Source organism: Lissotriton helveticus, chromosome 3_1, assembly GCF_964261635.1.
Source record: "Lissotriton helveticus chromosome 3_1, aLisHel1.1, whole genome shotgun sequence".
NCBI classification, from domain to species: domain Eukaryota; kingdom Metazoa; phylum Chordata; class Amphibia; order Caudata; family Salamandridae; genus Lissotriton; species Lissotriton helveticus.
Genome location: NC_136061.1, coordinates 380,064,648 through 380,085,837, shown reverse-complemented (window position 1 = coordinate 380,085,837; position 21,190 = coordinate 380,064,648). Strand labels below are relative to the sequence as shown.

The 21,190-nt window shown below is 43.5% G+C and overlaps 1 protein-coding gene across 2 annotated transcripts in view; it reads left to right on the top strand.

Moving 5' to 3' along the window:
• FOXN1 (forkhead box N1) overlaps positions 1-21,190 on the top strand; it is a 540,119-nt gene that overhangs the window by 428,648 nt on the left and 90,281 nt on the right. For both annotated transcript variants that reach the window (XM_078680116.1, XM_078680115.1), the window contains one exon: positions 7,950-8,077. In XM_078680116.1, the coding sequence (XP_078536242.1) occupies positions 7,950-8,077 (128 nt within the window). The remainder of the gene's footprint in view (positions 1-7,949; positions 8,078-21,190) is intronic.

The following is a 21,190-nucleotide window of genomic DNA, read 5'->3' as shown; positions in this document are numbered from 1 at the left end:
GAGGTTCAAGACACAAAGCAAATAATTTGGCAAAAATGTTATGATCAACTTTTACTTGGGAAAGAGTATGATAATTCTTACAACGTTTGAGATCACAACCATCTTTATGAATTAGACATATTGTAGCTTCTAAAAAGATGCCATCTGCCTTACCAGTAGTATGAAAGTATTGTAAGAGCTGTTAGAGTTTTGGAAGAAGTACGTTTGAGAAGGGTAAATATAATTCTACTGTAAATCCATCTGGGCCCTGAGTTTTATTTTTTTTTAATAAGACTTAAAGATTGAGATGGCTCTAGGTTGGACAGATCAGATTCTAGAGGTGCAAAGTCTAGGTATACATGAGAAGGGGGTGGAATGTGACTAATATAGCTGACAATGAAAGAGGCAGGTGTAGGGGACTCTGGAGTATATCGAGTTTCATAAATTTATCTAAAATGTCCTGATCTTTAAAAAGAAGTTTTCCATCCGATGAGTAAATATACTGTCCCAAAACACGTTCCTTCTGAGCTTTGAGATAGTTAGCCAGAAGTTTGCCAACTTTATTTCTCCCACCATAATACCGAGCGCTAGTATGAATTAGAATAGATGAAGCCTTATCCGTAGTTGTTTTGTTAAAGTTGAGCTTCACACGAACAAGCTCCTGTAAGGTAGAATCAGACAAACATGTGTCAAATTGGTGTTCTAGGCATTTGATATTAGCTAGCAAAATTTTATGCTGATTAAGTAAGATTTTATTTTTTCTGGAAATAAAGTATATAATAAAGCCACGTGCAGAAGCCTTAAAAGCATCCCATATCAATGAAGGTGAAGTATTTGGAGCTGCATCTAGAGAAAAGAATTCCTCCGCAAAAGGGAATGAAAGAGGAAGAAAAAAGTGGATCCTGCAAAAGAGAATTATTAAACTTCCACCTAGAGGACTTGGGATGTGAGCGGAGCAAATCGAAATCAGCAACAACCGGGGCATGATCTAAAACAACAATAGGTTCAATTGAGGAGGAAATGAGGTTCCGTGTCAAGGCTTTATGAAGGAGGATGTAATCTAATTGGGTCAGGGAGCCATGTGGGGAAGAGATAAAAGAAAATTCTGTAGTATCAGGGTTACAGAGTCTCCAAGCATCTACAAGATGTGTCTGAGATATTGTGCTTTGGAATTGTTTAAGTCATGTGAGGGATGAAATGAACTTGGGATTGTCATCAATGAAATGGTCAATAAAGTGGTTACAATCACCTCCTAGAGTAAACAAATTGTCATTATATTGAATACACTTTTTTGTAATATTAGGCCAGAAAGAATAATCCAGTTGAATTAGACCATAAACTTTGAACACTTTTAGAGATATATTGTTAATGAGCAACTTAACTAATAACCATCTACCTTCCAAATCAGTGTCCTGAGATATAACAGACCATTTCAAGCGTTTATGGCATTAAATAATTACCCCATTTTTCTTAGTGGTCATAGGAGACACTAAGACTACACCAACCCAATTCCGTTTGAGTTTCAGACCCTCTGTCTCTGTCAAGTGGGTCTCTTGCAACAAAACTAAGTCAGGATTGTATGAGGCTAAATGGGATAGTAATCTCTGCCTCTTTTTTCAGTTAATAAAACCTTTCACATTCTAAGATACAACTCAGACTGGAAAGAGAATGAATTAGGTATACAACCACATGATCAAAATTGATGGAAAGAGATAAAAAGAATAATGAAAAGAGAAGTATATAGAATGAAATATTCAGTAAAGTCAGTAAAAGAAAAGTTGGAAAAGAAGAGTAGGAGAGAAAGAAAAGGAGCAAGTGAGATAATAGGAGAATACAGTACAAGTCATACCAAAAATGTCAACTGGGATACGTACCTTCAAGGGGAAACAAGCAAACAATAAGGACTGGGGACAGACAGTAAAGACAGCACAACCAACAGGGGGAGACATATCTCATCGGGAGACCAAAAAAGGACGGGTTATAAATATGTTGGGATTCTGGATGATCTACAATGATAGTAAAAACAAAGAAAGACAAATAATGATGACTATAAAATAGATACAACAACCAAAATATAACCTATAAAGGAAGTACAAAATGAGGATTAGAGTGAAATCTACATGGAACTCTCAAAATTCTTAGAGACTGTCACATAAGAGTCAAGTTATAGGAGGAGGACCAGATGTAGCCATGGTGGCCGTGGAGGGTGAATGAAGAAATTTTCAAAGATCTGCAGAGTCTTCAAAAGTGGAGAGGTGAGGACCCAGCCTATGGCCACACTGAATATTCAGAGACACTGAAGCAGGGAAGAAAAGAGGTGAAAAAGGTCATAGGGTCATCTCCCTCGACACCCTCAGGAAGACCATACAAATTAAGGTTGTTGCGCCTATTTCTGTTTTCAAAATCCTCAGCAGATTTCCTCAAGAGTATCTCATCCTTCTCAAGAGATGAGATTTGTGTAGAGATATCTTGAAGGTCACTGATGTGCTGTTCGACTGTGGACACCGTGGAATTGAGTGTAGACCATTGAGTGTCCACAACTTGTAGATGTGTATTGGTTTTCCATCTTGCTTAAGTCTTTTGTTAGCAGAAGAGGGCGAATGCAAGTTTGATGGCGCAATGGACAAAGACACTGCCCTTCAAGTGTTAGAATGAGCCATATTGACAGAGTTATGCAAGTCATCCATAGGGGGAGCCATGGAGACCTACAACACAGGCAATTCAGTGGTAGACTTTTTACCAGAATGTAACAAATGTTTAGATCTGCCTATGTAATAAAACTGTTCCAATCAAGCATGCATGTAAAAATCAAGTCTCCCTTTAATGAAAAATAAAAAGTGAAAAGGCTAGTGGCGTCAGTTTTTATATTTTTTAAAATAGTTGGAGTAAGCCAAAATGTATTGAGAAAGCCAGACCCCAAAGCCAATATGTGAGTAAAGCTGAGAGGAATTGTTTCAACAAGGAGGAGAAACAAAATGGCGGCCGGAAGGCAGGAAATTATGTCCCTCACTGTTTTCCAGAAGCAGGAGGCAGGATTAAAATGACAGCCTCATGCTCAGGGGAAGTTCCCGGTGGATCCACCAAAATCAAAGATGCATCTCCCAATGCAGCACGGAGCTTTGAGCTCAGGTGGCAATCAAGCTTTCCTAAATATTGTTTCCAAAAGATGAAAAAAAAATCATCAACTCAAAGAAACAAAAACTTGACATCAAAGACTCTATAGAGAAAATACTGTATTAATGTAATGTACCCATTAACTACTTAAAGTACGTAAACCAGAGACATCAGATTCACATAACAGTGTGTCTCTTAAAAGCTTCTCTTCTGGTAGCTGTCAGTTTATAACAAACAACTGTGCATTGGGTATTAGGAGAGTATTTGTTGGCAGGGCGAAATTTTGACTGCCTAGGGGCCTCCACACGGTTTAATCCGGCAATGTCTGCCGCAGAAGTGATCCCCATCTGCCAATAAAATACTGTCTCAGGTTGTTGTAGCTCTAGCCCCGCGTCATCATGCAGTCATGCTGCACGTCAATTGTTCAGTCAGACACTAAATGCCCCAAGACCAGGTACTTTGTGCAGGGATTAAAACTTTCTCTAAATTGGTGCTTCATGCTTCTTGGGGACAAGTACCGTTTATCCTTTTTCAGTAGGTGATGTCAGTAGGACGTTGAATGACTAGATTTAGAGAGCCAGTGAAAGCTGAAAGACTTCTTTCAATTTTTTGTATTGCTATATTTTACAATACCATAGTTCTCTTGCCAGTTACGTAAAACCATGTTGCTGTTCTGAAGTAGTGCAATCAAACAGCGCCACCTTCTGGAATCTTGCAACCGATGCTTAACTGAATCAATATATAATGACATTACTGCATGTTTGTCATCAGAACTGCCTGAAATTGTTATGGAGTGAGATACAGTGCAGTGTTTCTGTTGCATTTACAGACCTAGTTGAGCAAGCAGAAGCTGCTCTATGCAAAGCCTGCACCGTTCCTACCCTGGACTAGGGACGGACTCCATTTCAGCACATATGTTCTCACAGGAGCACTTTTCTTTGGCGAAAACTACTCCCCTTCCTTTCCTGCAGATGAAGCTTGGTTGTAATAGTGGGTATGGGTTTCATTTGCTCACTCGCTGGATTTCACCTTGGTACTTTCTGCCATATAAAAATTTCACCGGCTGCTATCGCCATGCAGAGCTTGGCAGCCTGGGCAGTGAATATCAACAGTGGTCGCAATGCACAGAAAGAAAACGCCATATACATTAGTGTCCTTGTCTATTTAATTTTTTTATTTTAGTAACAAAATACACAATTTGGGTGTTTGTTTCTGAAATGGAAAGAAATGCTGAGCGAGCCTAACCACATGTTCTGAGTGCAGCTTTGATATACGTGAGATCTGAACACCAGGAGAGGGGTCTTGCCATCTTGGGAAAGGGTAAAATGGTGCATCCTGAGAATTCCAGATGCCACATTACACAGGAAGTGATCACGACGTGGTAGGCAACCTGGTAGCCCATTACCTGCCAACCGAATCCTACACAGAGAGCACATTCTGAGCATAAAGTGGGGACCCCAGGCACCCAGACCTCCGATCTTGACCAGCCTGGGAGAAGGACAGAAGTACTGCCCTGCTGCACTGAGGGATCAGCAAAGAGAGGATGCACCGACGAGGACTGCATCTGGTGGCTAGCGAAGAGAGAGACTGTGCCTACCAAGTTCTGCTCAAGGATATGCTGTCTCCAGAGCCCAGTCAAGCCATGAGAACTTGAAGGGCCAGCTGACTGGTCTCTTGTTTGCAGCACAGGGACACAACAGCTGAAGAAGCCTACTGGGGCCAGTTGGCAGCCCAAAGTCTTCAAGCCATTACAACTACCACGGTGCAGCACCGAGGACCAAGTTATGATGCACAGAGTTGCACCTGAGTCTGCTGAACCTCAGAGTGTTGTCAGAGAGTTGCTGGGACCCTCAGACGGTGAGTTATCAATTCAGAAAGAATTGACCTGTAACCGCAAAATAGGGCGACTAACAGTCCAGTGGTGACTGAACTTCGGCTAGACGGTAGAGGACTTCGTGGAACATCAATCCTGCAACCCCTCACCATCTTCGTAGACCGAGGAATCCCTGCAGTAAGATCCCCATCAGCTGGGTCGCAGCCACTGCAACCTTCAAGCATCTTCAGCATCCTTCATCCCTTGCATCATGACCACTCAATAGGAATTCATTCTAATACAGATAAAGGGCCAGGAACTGTTGAAAGACTGCTTATCCTGTGAAAGTACTCTTCTTGAGGATCTTGTTGGTCCCCTTGACTTTCTCCCTGCCAGAGTTGGTTACCCCAAGTAACTTACCGCATTGACACATACCGCATTGTCACCCTAAGTAACTTACCGCATTGACACATACCTATCTTTTCTTTGAAAAAGTTTTGTGTCCAATTCTTTCACTTTGCAAAGGCTTGTTTGCATTTGAGTGAAATTGAACTGATTTATTATTTCTTTTAAAATCTATATCTCCGGAACCCTCCGGTATATTTTATCATTCTATGTCCTATTTTCAGAAGCTGGTTTCAGATTTCTTGAGTATCATGTCGATTTCTTCTTTAATTGTTTTGGTGCTGTTTAAATGCTTAACAATTCTTCCTTTATGTAAGCCTTGATGCTCAGTGCTGCAGCTACTCAGGATTGAGCTGAAGGTTGACAGATGTAACCCAAGGGTCCTAAAGGGGTTGTTAAGTGTATTACAAGGTGAGGTTGCACTACCACACCATATAATACACCCCATTTCCTCACAGGCATATTCACCAATTACTTAGCCTCATAGCATTTATTTGCATAACAGCAGTGGGTCTATGGTTGTTGGAATGCCTGTGGAATGTCCCTCTGCAGGGTGCATCTAATGGCCAGCTCTGGCATGAGCAACTAAGTTTAGTGTGGGATGTGTTTTCTTGCAACTGTGCCCGATAAATGGTGAGGTAACTTGCAACTTGCCAGGCAAACCTGTGTGACGGTGATATAGGTTAGGGTTGTCCCTGTGGAGTGAATCGCAGTGAGTTTCAGAGCAAAAGGCTCTCCAGTACAACCTGACTCAGCTACTGTAGCATGGACTGCTTATTTTGGGATACAGGCATAATTCAGATGAACGGACATTGAGCTCTACTAAGCTATAGAGATTGTGTGCCAGTATAAGTGTGCTACTCTGTTTGAGGCTGAACGATTCTATACTTGACTGTCTTGTAGCTTGGCTGAACAGGCTTCAGTCGTGAGTGCTGATACTCGGGGGCTGTCCTTTTCCTTAAGTGAGTTCTTGTTATTTACATGAACTTGTAATTTGTAATAAGGTGAGGCTCCAATTCATAACACATACTGAACTCTGATGCAGCTTGTGGTCTGGTTTGGCAGACGAAAACGAAACCAAAAACAAATCCATACAATTGCTGCTGTTCTTGTCATTTGCTTCCTGTCGGAACATAAATCCCCTTGAAGCTATCTTGTCTCGCTAAGCTGCTTGGGACACAGTCAACAAGAAAATAAAAGATCTCACAGAATGTCTGGTATAGTCAGTGCCTAATTTGTAGAAGAATACGTTCTAGGGTCCAAAGTTTTGCTCTGCATCCTGCAGTTGACGCTATCGAAGTTCAAGGTGTTGAATACCGAGGCTGCATAGTCTGGATTCCACCTCATGCTTCTTTCATCCACTAACAGTCACTCCCTGCCTCACTCTTGCAGGTTCTTTTAAAACCATACCCTCAGTCATTGTTTGTCCATCTTCCCCTTTTTTCCTCTTTCTGTGTTTTTCTCTATCTTGCTTTGGATCAAAGTTTTGTTGAGAAAAAATAAGTGCTGGTCCCCAAAAATGAGTGCTGTCTGGCTCCACCTGGAATCACAAGCTCAAATTAAGCAATGTGTCCATTCATCCCTCCTTTGCCCACCCATTGTTACTACCAAACTGGAACACATCTCCTTCCAGGCCCCAGACAGTAAGCCCATATTGTTACCAAAGTGCTCTAAGGTCTTTCCTGTCATGGGTTGCTCTTAAGGGATACCTTATCGGATCAATCATACCATACTCTTTTGTTAAAATGATAGATCTTATAGAAAGATTTCTACCCCAGGCTTCAGTGTTTGTGGGGCTTGTTTATAGCAGCATGAATCAGCCCTGTGGATGATGTGGGCAATGCAAGCGCAGAATATCAAATCCCGATATTCATAAGAGAAGGATTTTCCGACTTGAAACCCTGCGATTCACAAAATCACTCAATTTATGTACAAAACCCATTTTAAGAGTCTGAAAAGTTTTTCTGACTCCTGCAATGAGTTGTGACACCCACGCAAAATTATAATTTGAATGGGATGTTCCTTCCAAACAGTATGGTATGTGCCAATGGTTTCCAAACCTCGATCCTGGTTGTGAACCTTTGTTCAGTTACTGACTCAGGTCACTAATAAGAAAATCGCGTTGACGGACTAAGGAAGAGCAGGCAGTGCTCCAGAGTGCCCCTGACTGCCCCTTCTGATATTTTCAATAACGTTTTTCTTTTTTTTTTAGAAGCACCAGTTCCTTTAAGTTATCGGCCTGCAGACCTCCCTGTGTTTGTGGCCTATCACAAGGGTCCGAATGATGATTTTGTAAACTTGCCTAATAGTCCATAGGTCTGTTCACAGAACGTCAGTGCACAATTCTGAGCTTTTTGCGAACAGACTCTTAGTAAATCTAGCCCTTAGTCTCCCAGTTAAGGTAAGTGAGCCAACCTTCCCGTCTCTTCCAGTAGGAAGAACATGGCTGCCATGCACGAGCAATATGGCTGAAATGGGAGCGGTGTGAAGGGTGTGCAGGAAGAATACAAGTTTGGGGAAAAAATAACAAGTACTTCTATTTTTTTCAGGATTGTTACCCCCTTCACTTCTCAGTCAAACTTGTATGTTTGCCTTCTTGAATGCAAGCTAATTAATTGTTTTTTGTTCTTTTCGTCAGTATTCTTCGGGAGGGAATTATCCTCTGACTTACATCACTTCTGCACACTACCCATACCAGAGGATCGCTCCTCAAGTCAGCTTGGAGCCTCAGCAACCCCTGTTTCCTAAGCCGATCTATTCCTACAGGTAAGCCTAGTCCTGGGAGGTACACATTGCAGAAACATTACCACGTTCAGGGTGTGGGAGCCTGTAGATAAGCAGCACATCGAGGTCATAAACTGACGCAAAGATTGTAGCTTGTGGGACGTCTTGAGTTTTTTTTTTCATTTAGAATAAACAATGATTGCAAAATACTATACGATCAGCTATGGGTTATCCATCATTTGTACATCATGAAAATGCGTAACGTGTCCCTGGCCAAAGTACCTAATTTCCTCGATGCCATTGTACGTTGTGCCTCTCTGAACGCGCTTTTTAGTATTACGAAAAGTTTATAATTACACGTATAAACCACGTTTGTATGTCAAAAGAATCAATGTGCTTCAAGTATAAACCAACTACCCATCACACTTGGCTCTCGTGTCCCAACTCCAGGAAGGATGAGAGCAGCAATGGAAATGGAAACACGTTTACCATTGGCTCCCATAGATCAAGTGTGGCAGAAAGAGGAATGTGTTGTAAGGGCAGAGCCAATAACAGTCAACCTATGTGTTACATTTGACAAACTCAGCCCTTAAAGTAATTGATAACTAGGAACAATATGATAGTGAAGCTGTTCTGGTGTACTTAGTTGGTCACACACAAACTACATTTTAAGGCAACTGAGGGACGTAAGCAGCTCTTTGTGTGGGCAGAAAAGGGAGTGGGGGGTTAAAAGGGCGTACAGTCTACAAAGAATAATTAAGAACTTCTTTAAAAGAGGTGTTACTAAGGACAAAGTCTTACATGTGGCTTAGTCATATTAACCTCCTCGTCCTTGTACTGCCCTTCTTTCTGAACGTTCTCCTGAACATCCTCCTCCTGACCCTCCTCCTCTTGACCCTCCTCCTCTTGACCCTCCTCCCAATCTTGGTGATTCTACTCCTCCTCCTTATCATACTCTTGGTGTCCCTCTTTCCTGTTCTTCTCTTTCTTCTGCTCCTCTCCTGCTCCTCTGTTTGGCTTTCTTCCTAATACTCCGCATGGTCCTGGGTGTGTGATGGTTCTTCTCCTTGGTTCCCTGTCATAATCTCGTTTACCACAACATCGCTGCAAAAAGCACCTTTAACATCTTTTTATTTAATTTCAATTTTTTGTATCACTGTTATGTTTCTATTAGTAGATCTATTTCGTGTCACAAACATACATACACTATCAATCTAAATTGCTACAGGTTTTTTTGTCTTTGGGTGAGTACACGTGTGCCATTCCCGTATGGTTGTGTGTGTGTTTTATATAAACAACAGGTAGCATTGGCACTGTCTCCAAACTGACACCCACAACACAGGCACAGTGAGGTGCGAGGTTTCTGCACCTGGCTGTCATCAGCCCAACTAAAGTAGTAATCAGAGACGGGTAAAAGGGCAGGCCTGACCTAGAAACGTACTCACATCATACAACAAAGTGCCGCCCCACCCTTTACCTCTATCATCAACTAAATGGCAGTGCTGAGGAAGACTAATCAGCAGCTCCTTGCTAACAAACTGCATTCTGGAATTTCAAAAGGTGACTCTGTCTCCATCATGATCACTTCGGTGTCAGGAATGCAAGCAATACGCTTTCACTGTCTGGGAGAACAATCCTCACTCTTTATCTTGTGCAATACTAGGCCTAGGGCATGCCCATAATGAGGGGATGCTTGATACAGGACACTAATACCCATGGGGTTGGGCAACAGAAAAAAGATGCTGACATCTCGTGTCATTGACTTTCCTGAAGTTAAATCAACTAAAGAAAAAGCTGAGAAGATATAGGGAACTGGAGGACCCAAGAGGCTTTGATCGGACACTACATTTTTCAACAGAGACTGATTCTGTGAGATCGTGTTAGTGTCTGAAATGTTTCCAGGAAATTAGGCTTTACGGCCAGTGGAATGAGACTTTAAGATATGAAATTATGGCATATAAAAGACTACAGGTGAATGACATGGGTCACTTACTTTTGAACGGAGGTTCCAGGCATTAAGAAATAATAACTCCACTGCACCAGCGCACTTTGGATTTGCACACGAGGCTCCCTGCTTCAGTTGCAGCTAACTCCTCGCTGCACCCGCTTCGCGGGTGCCGCTTCGTTGGAGGGACTCTGTGTCTGCAGCGTCGTGGGAGTACAGGCAAGGTCCCAGGCGGCAAGGCGGTAAGGGGCGCGAGGTACCAGCGGGGCTGCGAGCGTGCAGGGACTTCGTTTCCCAGAAGTCCCTGCGAGACCAAGGAAGAGCTTCCGGTCCGCTCTCCCCGCCGGCCCGCCCCCCCGCCCACCAAAGGATTTTAAAAGCGTCCCTGTAACCCCCTCTCTGTGGGTCACTTACTTTTGAACGGAGGTTCCAGGCATTAAGAAATAATAACTCCACTGCACCAGCGCACTTTGGATTTGCACACGAGGCTCCCTGCTTCAGTTGCAGCTAACTCCTCGCTGCACCCGCTTCGCGGGTGCCGCTTCGTTGGAGGGACTCTGTGTCTGCAGCGTCGTGGGAGTACAGGCAAGGTCCCAGGCGGCAAGGCGGTAAGGGGCGCGAGGTACCAGCGGGGCTGCGAGCGTGCAGGGACTTCGTTTCCCAGAAGTCCCTGCGAGACCAAGGAAGAGCTTCCGGTCCGCTCTCCCCGCCGGCCCGCACCCCGCCCCAATCACCAACTACATAACGCCATACCACTCCCGCAGCGCGGGACGCAGCCCGGGCGAAGACAGGGCAAAGACTGGGCCGTTTGAGGCCGTTCGAGGACGGCCGAGGACGGCCGAGGACTGGACTGGCCCATCCCCCCTGGCCCGTGCGCCCTGACTCGTCCCTTTTCCTTTTAAGTAAGTACATTGTTGGGATTGATACATAAATACATTATGAATACTCGGGGGAGTCGTAGTAAGACTGCTATGGGGCTTAGTAAGCCCAGCGGGACATTGGATGAATTCCTGGTAAAGACCAATCTAGCAATCGACGCAGAAATCTCCAAATTGCAGACCAGGGTGTCACTTGAGCTTGATGCTGCACGCCGGCTTTCACAGACCTTTGCCAATTCTAAAAAATCTTCCCTAGGGAATATCGCGTCGGCTGTATCCCCACAATATCCGCCTGGCCCTCGCCCACTGTTAATCCAAGCTGACATTCATCCAGTTCCCCCTTCTGATCACTTCCAGATAGAGCCAACACCCATCCCGGTCATTACATCCCCTGAAACTCCTGAGGGAATAGCGCCTATTGGCACTGGCACTGGGCCTGGAGCAGGAACGGTGACTAATTTCCCGGTCACCTTTAACCTTGCCAACTGTTTTGGCCATGTTGAAAATCTTAAACATCCAGCCGGTCCCATTCCAAAAAAGAAAAATAGCACAAGATCTGCCTATGTTCGCAAAAGAACTGCCTATGCCCGTAGAAAAGCTAAAATCGCAAGGCTCCAGTTTTTCAATAAAAGACGAACACTACCAACAGTGGGGGACACCACACAAGCGTCCAATCAGGATAACAACACGATTGGCGGGGCCGAGGTGCACATTGAACCAAATGTGCTCCCTGACCACACCAATGGCCTTTCCGACACCCATAGCGAGAGCCTAATAGAGGGAGTACAAACTAATACCGGAAAGGGAACTGGTAGGGGGGATGATGACGAGGATTTCCTTAAAAAAGTCTGGGCAACATTAAAGCAGCTATTATCACCCCTAGAACTGAGACTCTCGCGCATCGAGAATAATTTACTTGACATGGACAAGACCTTAGTCTCCCTGGCTACCCTCAGCCTAAAACACCTGGAATCAACTTATCCTGACATTACTGAGGGTATTAACCACGTTGATGATGATGGAATTCATCCGGTCCCTTCACCAAAATCGAGTTCCCTTCCCCCGCAAACAATACCCCCGGTCTTGCCCTTACCCCTACCTTTACCTCCACCAAAACCAAACCCAATACCCAAACCACGGTCAAAGTTAAATGTTCCTCCTCCTTTAATACCAAGGCACCCAAAACCATTGCCAAAATGCCCTGAAAATCAGACTTCATCTAAATCCATCACTAATGCGGTCTTTAAGCCTAATAAGACCATCATCCCCCCTACTGACCTTATAGCTAACCAGCATTATGGTCGCCAGAATTTCCGGGGGGGATACATTGACCTCCCTCCTGAAGCGGGCCCTTATGTCGCCATATTGGCGGGTGTACCACCACTTGAACCGCTTTCTGTGGAGACCCAATGGTCCCTAAAAAATAAGGTGATCCATTGGCTCAACACAAATAGGCAGCCCCCTAATCCCGGTAGGACAGGGGTTCTAATGGTCAGGAGAGTCCCATGGGTGGGCCGTACTAACAAGTCCATCCCGGGAGACTGCATAGTGGTTTCATTTGCAGACCCCCACACAGCTCAATATATTACAAGATGGGAAAACCAGGAAACTGATCATTCCATTGTCACCAGACCCCTAACCTTCTTTTACCCCCCAAAACAGACCATTGACCCGTTTAGTGCATGGTCAGTAGTCCACAACCGCAGAGGGAAAGGATATGGGGACGGCTGGCAACCAATTAATAACTGGTGGGAAGGAGCGCCTACTAGGAACAGGTTTGACTGTCTCGACCAGGTGGATTGACTGGGAACCAGGGCCGCTGTTCTTCAAACCAATGCTCTAAATCCCCTAGCGGAGACCATTCTGAGCGAAAACCCAAACCCCCCACATCACATTCCTAGCGACACGGGGGCAGACTTAAAATCGTCTAAACAGCACGCTCCCCCTGTAGAGGTTATCCGACAGGCAGACCCAATGCACTTGAAAGATTTGAAAGGTATAAGGGGGAATACAGGACAAAAGCCACACTCTCTGGAATCTGGAAAACCTTTGCACTCTCTCCTTTCCTGGAATGTGGCGGGCCTAGCAAGTAAGATCACCCACAAACCTTGGTTAGAAACTGTGCAGAATCATGGCATTATATGCCTACAAGAGACATGGCTCATGGAGGAACTACACATGCTAGGTTACCGAACCCTTCATTCACCAGCGGCGCCCTCAGCTCAGGGGCGCAACAAGGGGGGGCTGTGTACATATATCTCAAACATGGGGGATGTCAAACTTTGTATATTTATATCTAACCGATATTTTCAAATCATATCACTTATATGGGGTAATTCGCAAAAGGTGATCCTTGTGAATTTTTACAACAACTTGCCGCTCAATGAAGTGGAATCCACTTTGAACACTATGACCCTCCACATTCATAAAATGAGAGATCAAGCCTCCGGGGAACACATAATATTGTGGGTGGGCGATTTTAACTGTACCGTCTGTCCGTCATCTGGGTTAGGTTTGTGCGGCCTATCAGATGTAGGGGAAGACGGTCCCTTGCACTTCTCCCATTCCACTGTGGGGTCCCTTTTTAATAATGTTATTTTTACCTTTGATCTCAGTTTTATTAACCAGGTATGTTCCCCCCCGGTCCCCTTCGTCCCAACGTTTAATGGCAGAGGTTGTGGATCCACAATTGACTTTGCCCTCATATCACCTACCAATCCTGATTTTGTAACTTTTTGGGAAACAGGGGAAGACCCTTTGTCTGACCACTATCCAATTAGCTTTGGGGTAAATTTGATGTACGCCAAGGAAAAGGAATCCAGTGGGTCCCCATACCAAATTGAGATTGCCCTAACCAAAACCAATGGGTATGTAATCAAGTGGGAGAAAATGGATCCAGCATCCTTCCTCCAAAATCTTATATGCTCTTGCCCTATGGACATATTTGCCTGCTTGCGGGAAGATACTGATGCAGAGAGCATCATGGCTGCTTTCTCTAATATTCAACGCCACATAAAAAATGCTTTGACTAGAAATTGTAAATCCAATGGGACTCAGACTCGAGGGTGGTTTGATTCTGGATGTACCTCTATGCTGAAAAATCTAAAGAAAGCCTTGTCTGCTGAACCGAAAGATAGGGTACAAATTCGCCAAGCGAGACGCGACTACAAGCTGGCAATTAATCAGCGGAAGGCGATTCTGAAGCAAGAGGCATGGGAATCTTTAGGGGAGGCAGCTAGGTCTAAGGACAGTAATGCCTTCTGGAAAGTCATTAGATCTGTGTACAATTTAAAAGATAGGGATAACTCCGTAGAGGTGGCAATAACGGCTGAGCTCTGGGAAGAACATTATGGTAACCTCTATTCAAATAAGACACAGGTGAATCCCCTGAAACCGCCGAAGGGGATTTCCCTCACAGACAGTACAACCCAGGACTGCAAACCCACCTCCTCCCCAGTATCACCTTATCCCATTGAATTAGTATTTACTATATCAGAAGTGGAAGATGCTCTTAGAGAAAGCCCATTAGGTAAAGCCCCAGGCCCGGATTTAACACCAGTGGATGTTTATAAATCAGAACCAGATTTTTGGGTCCCCTTGTTAACCAATGTATTAAACATGGGAAATAAGTGTGGCTTTATTCCCACCTGGTCGGATGCGATCGTAGTCCCCATTTTTAAAAAGGGGAATAGGGACGACCCGGCTTGCTACCGTCCAATATCTTTATTGGACGGCCTCATGAAAATAGCTGGAAGGATAGTCCTTAAGAGAATCCAACACTGGGAAGAGGAGAAGAGGGTTATTTCGGACTGCCAATATGGGTTCCGAAGGGGTCTGGGGACATTGGAGCAATGTTTAAACTTGTCCCTACTGGTCTCCAAATACACGCAGGCCAAAGACGGGCACCTTTTTGTCACCTTTGTCGACCTCAGCTCCGCATTTGATTGCGTGGATCATGCGTTGCTGTGGTCGACACTGGAAGACATTGGGGTGGACCACACCATCCTCACATTTATTAAAGAATTATATAGAGAGGCAGGGGCCAGAGTAAGGTTTGGGACCCAGGGGCAATGCTCACAGAAATTCGCCATAAACAGAGGGGTCAGGCAGGGCTGCATACTTGCTCCCTTGCTTTTTACATTGTACATAAATTCTATCGCAGACACTTTAACAACTCTGTCAAGCGATTTCCCGACTGTCAATGGAAGGCCCATACCCATCCTTTTATACGCCGATGATGCGGCCATCATGTCTAGAACCAAAGTAGGTCTGCAGAAGGCTGTAAATGAATTCTCATCATTCATGGGTAAAAGAAATTTAAAGGTGAACATATCCAAAACCTTCTCCATGCCCTGCTCTCAAAAGAAAAATAGACCAGCATGTTCTATATACCTAGATCAGCAGAAGATTGCAATTACAGATTCCTTTTGCTACCTGGGTATCGTGTTTGACAGGTGGGGAAGGTGGAAAAATGCAGTGTCAGCCAGGAAACTTGCCTTTGTCCGTGCTATAGGCGCTTTAAGAACTTTTGCTGTTAAAATTGGGGGTAAACCAACTAGAGAAATGTTACAGATTTACCAGGCAAAATGCATATCTACGGCCACATATGGCGCAGGTATTTGGGGTGTCGAGAATGTCCTCTCAATGCAAACATGTGAGAACACCTTTATTTGTTACCTATTAGGTGTTCCAAAAACTATGTCGACATTTATGACCCACAACGAACTCGGGGTTAAATACCTAAGTGATATCATAAAAATAGCACCCTGTCTCCTCTGGCATAAGATCTGGACCACAGAATATTGCAATCTGAATAGAAACCTCATTAAAGACTGTATGGCCTTGGATGGGGTTTCGAAAGTCAAATGGTTGCGATATGTCCAAACGATGTTTTGCAACATTGGACATCCGGAATTTTATGACGACCCAGAGTCTACACAAACCCTGACTAGATCTGCCCTTAAAAAACTACTAGTGATCCACTTAGAGAGTGTAAGATGGGACACCAAGAAACAAAATGATAACATTCTGACCTATCAGCAAATTACCCCAACTGAAGGCCTGCAATTGTATCTAGGGATTGAAAATGCAACCTATGCTCGCATGCTTTTAACCAGGCTGCGTCTAGGGATTTTCTTTCGTTTGGTCACCTTGCCAAAACAGAATGACTGGGCCTCATCGAAGTTAATATGCCCATGTGATGACCACTCTATACAGAGTAACATACACATCATGTTCTTCTGTAAATTGTATATTACCCCGAGGAAATTATTCCTCTTACCCTTACTTAAACGCTTGGAAATAAGAACATGTAAAGCTGCTTTTTCAAAATTACTGCACCTAGAAGATGTGAATGTTATCTTTGTTGTCTCTCGTTTTTTAATGGCAGTGATGAAACTTAGAAATACCATGAGCTAACTGCCATGGGCCGCTTTTGCGATTAGGGTAAAATGATGTCATGCGTTTCAGTACTGAAATAGACTCTAATTCTTGGAGCACTGTTTCATTTATCTTTGAAATCCTGTAATTTGTCAACATCTTACATTTCCTTATGTAAAAATTGTATTTCCATGTTTTTATGATTCCTGGAAAAAACTCATTTCTGAAATTTTGTCAACATCTTACATTTTTTTTTTATGTAAAAATTGTATTCCCATGTTTTTATGATTCCTGGAAAAAACTCATTTCTGAAATTTTGTCAATATGAACATTCTTTTAAATTGTTTGTATAATTTTATTTGTATGCTTTTATGATTTTTCGAAAATCGAATAAAGCTTTTTGAAATGAAATGACATGAATCCCTGAGAAACAAGTAATATACTAATTGTTCTATCATGTTAATTTGCCGGACAATAGCACATGTTTTCATAAGACTACTTCTTGCATATTAGTCAAGTTAAAACCTTGCAATAGGGCAACAGGCGCATGTACCTGCCATCCGATGATGCTGTATTGTGAAAGGACATGGTACGTGTTCATTTTTCGGGGGTGGGGGGCTGCAGAAATAACTAAGTATTTCTGGAGACTATTTCTTTTCAAGCTTGATTACTGAAAGTAATTATTTAACATATTAAAAAATATAAAATGGGTCGAAGCAATGTAGGCTGGAAGTAAAGATCTGGAATGTCGAAGCACTGTGTAGCAAAGTAAAGAAGAGCATGGTGATTAAAGTGCTAGTGTGTCGTAGTCAGAAGTGATTCTACCCCAGGAATCTCATTTAGTAGTGAACAACTGCTAGCATGTGCAGGTTTTTCACCTGCGACTAGAAGAATAGCTGTTTGGTGAATAGACTCTCCCTCTGTTATCAAAACATGAATGGATGCTTAAGAATGCTAGGGGGTGGTGGCAGGAAACTGGGACTGTGAACAGTAGCTGATTGTGTCCTGGTATCTGCCTCCTAGCATTCATCAGGGTAGGCTTAAGAAGGAGGTTCCCCGATGTCTGAAGATGTGGAAGTGGTGTTTTTGGTGGTGTTTGGAAACTAGTGATTGACAATGTTAGGCACTGGATGACCTTCAGGTCAGGTTTCTAGAGGACAACTTGAAGGCTAAATGTGTTTATATACATGGGCATTATGTTATGTTATGTTATGGTATGTTATAAGCTCTTTTATAGTGCACGACTCACGCTGGGGCATCTCGGCGCTGCCTAGAAAAACCCAATAGCGAAAGGTCAGGTTGGCGGCTATTTTAAAACAGAAAGGCTTTTAGTTGTTTCCTAAAGGTGGTGTAAATTGGAATTTCCCGCAAGGCCATGGGCAGTCTATTCCAGTAGTTTGGAGCAAGATACGAAAAGGCTTTACCCCCAGTGCGGCTCAAGCGTATGCAAGGGATCTGTAGAAGTCCTAATGTACCAGATCTCATCTCAGATTTCTACCTGGTTCGTGTTTTACCAGTTTCTTTCGTAGATAGTAAGGTCCTCTACCATTTAGAGCATTATAAGTAAGGCAGCATATTTAAAAAAAGGATCTATTCCTTACTGGGAGCCAATGCAGTTCTCCTAGCAAAGGTTCAGAGGGGGAGCCGGCTGGCATGTTTAAAATCATTCTGGCAGCGGTATTCTGAATCACCTGTAATTTATTAAGCAGGGTCTCACCCACTTCAGCCAGCAGGGCATTGCCATAGTCTAAACGACTAATCACCATTGCTTGTACCAAGGTTCTGCAGTAATCAGTAGGCATGTATGGGAGAATTTTACGAAGTAGTCGTAGGCTATAATAGCAAGAGCTCGTCATGGCTGCTATATGATCTTTCATTGTTAGTGATTGATCCAGTTTTAGTCCAAGATTTTTAACACTTTGTTTGGGCACAGGGGCTACACCCAACTGTGAAGGCCACCATTCGTTTGACCGGACCGCCGAAGCTTTCCCTAGTAGCATAACTTCAGTTTTTCCAGGATTCAACTGGAGACAGTTATCAGTCATCCAGTTGGAAATTGCCAAAATACCCATGGAGAAACAGACTTTGTCAGCTTCTGGATTAGGGCCGATGGTGAACATAAGCTGGGTGTCGTCAGCGTAGGAAATAGTTTCGAAGCCCATCTGTTCTGCTACTTTTGCCAGAGGAGCCATATATATGTTAAAAAGGGTTGGGCTCAAGCAAGAGCCCTGAGGTACACCCTTATTCAGAGGCATTGTCCCTGATTGATAGGGCCCTAGGATAACGGTTTGGGTTTGGTTGGACATAAAGTGCTGCAGCCATTTCAGGGCTACTCCTTGAATGCCACAGGAGGATAGCCTCTCCGCGAGCTTTATATGTGAGATGGTGTCAGACATGCAAAGCTTCAGACTCAGAGACACACAATACTGTTGTAGAGCCTAAGGATCACACTGAAGACCAGACTCTTCTTTTGTCCCAGGCATAATGAGCCACAAATGTACAAATATTGAATTCCTTGCTTGGGGTGTATTATATAAGGCGCCACTGATAGTGCGGATGTGTGCCCGAGAGAAGAGGACAATAGATCGAGGCATTCAGACCTAAGGGAACTACAGAAGCTTGAAACAATTGATTACCTATTAAACATAACGAATTAAACTAATATCCGTTGTCAGGACAAGACGTGAACAGTTCAGCCCAAAACTCCATTGTAGGAAGTTTATAAGTGAGGTAAGAGAGTGAAAATCATTGCCCTGACAGTGGTGAATATACGGGTGAGCATGGCAAATATTAGAAAAGCACCAAAGGACTTGTTCTAGTTAGAGAAGAGAGTGAAAACATTCTTGAAATTGCAAAGATAAATAGCAGCGAGAAAAGAATTAAATCAGATTAAAATTTCGTTCATGAGGACTCATAGACATATATGAATCGTAATAAGGAGGGCAAACTACATGTCTGGTTATGCAAGAATGGTCCAAAAGACAGATGGATTTTGAAAATCATGACTAGTGATGTGATGGTGGTCAAAGTTGGTCATGAAATGGCCTGGGTATCTGCTGATTATTTCCGAGCCATCTATGATTCGAGGAATACTTGAAAGATTCGGGAAATGTTACAGTTTCTTGAGGGCCTCTCAATTTGAAGTCTAAATGAAAACAACAGTCAAAAATTTGGAACTCGTTTCCAGATGAATTACTTAAGAGTTAGCCAAGTCATATGTCACTGCGCCCACCAAGGCCGTCTAGGACATTAAACCTAATCCAGAAGAATGTTAAGACCATAGAGAGATGCTAGCCTTAAAGCCCCATCTCATTAACATTGAAACTAATGTCCTTACTAAATTATTAGCTAAAAACAGATCATGGGCGTAATGGAGGCTTTAATCCACACTGAACAAACTTGCTTCATTTCTGAAAAAGAAACTGGACTTAGCCTTGGAAGTCTGCACAACTTCCAAGACATGTCTAAGTTGGTGACTAAACCAATGGCGACTTTGCCTCTCGATGGTGAAAAGGCATTTGATTCTTTGGAATGGCCTTTATCGTCTCAAAACTGAATTAAAAGGGATTGGGGGCCGACAATGTTGGGTTGATTGAGCTGCTGCATAGATTGCAAGTGAGCAGAGTCAGGGTTAATTGTGTGCATTCAGGTTCCTTTGCGTTAAAGAAGGGCAAGGACATTGATACCCACTTTAACCCTGATTCCGAAACAATTGGTCTGCTGAGCCTGCATTAGTAAGGCAGCTTTCAGATGGCGTTAAGGATGAGAGCACAGAATGATGTCACAAAATATTTTACTCTATGTAACAAGTACAGATATGGTCTAATGACGTTAGGAAATATACAGCCTTTTTGGCCATTTCCCTGGTATTCGGATTTGTACCAACTAAATAAATGGTGATCAGCGGTGCAACCAGTCTCTCAGTTGAAGACTAAAGCAGAGGGATTTAAACATTTCTGAATGTATGTATTAAGAGATGAAATAAAAGATTCCAAAAACATAATCTGGAGACAGTTATCAACAGGTTTCGAAATGAGGTAGTTAAGTGGGGGAATTGTTCTCTTTTTTAGTGTGAAAGCTGTTTTTGGATAATGGTTGAGTGTCCCAGGTTTTTCTACGTATCAAAAACATTCCCTGCTTGATCCCAGGAACTGTTTTCATAGCACAAGCAGCAGGTCTTTGTGGCTTCCTATGGTTGACAGGTACGCTTAGAATGTCCTTAACCATACTATAAAGAGGGGAGTATGAGGGTAGGGTCTCTCTTACAGATTTGTGCGGTTTGATCCAGCAGCACATCTGGTTGTGGTTAAAGAATGGGTCTTTTTGGTACAGGGCATACCTTCATTGAGAAGAGGCAGGTACAGGATAGGAGGTCAGGCCTTGCATTGTTGCTAAGAGGGGACACATGCAGCACACTGACAGCAAGCATCTGACTGTTGCCAGGATGAGGTTTGACAGGCTAGCCCATTCTCCCTACTTCTCTTTGACAGGCTAATGGGAGACAGGGAGCGCACATAGGACTTGGGCTGGGTGCTGAACTGTCACGAGGGACCCACACAAGAGTAAAGGGTTGGCCCAGAGTGTTCTGCCTGGCTTCCCAAATGCATCATCCTGACACTTGGCTCACGAGCTGGCATATAACAAGAGTATGATGAATGTCAACTAGGTCATAGAAAGAAATAAAGTGGGGCGCAGCCCTAAACAAAGCAAATTGGACAGGCACGTTCAGCATGGCCCTCTTTATGGCTGCAATTCCTGGCACTGCATCCTCACTTGCAGCAAATTAATCTCTTTGACATCTTAAGCATGAACATGGGTTATCTTACAGGCGATTCAGGCATCACAAACACTAGTTGCAGCAAAGCTATGCAAGGTGATATTAGATGGGTGGTTACTTAGACATACAGTTGATAGTGTCAGGTAGTCCAAAGGGCATATTTCAGAACTTGAAGT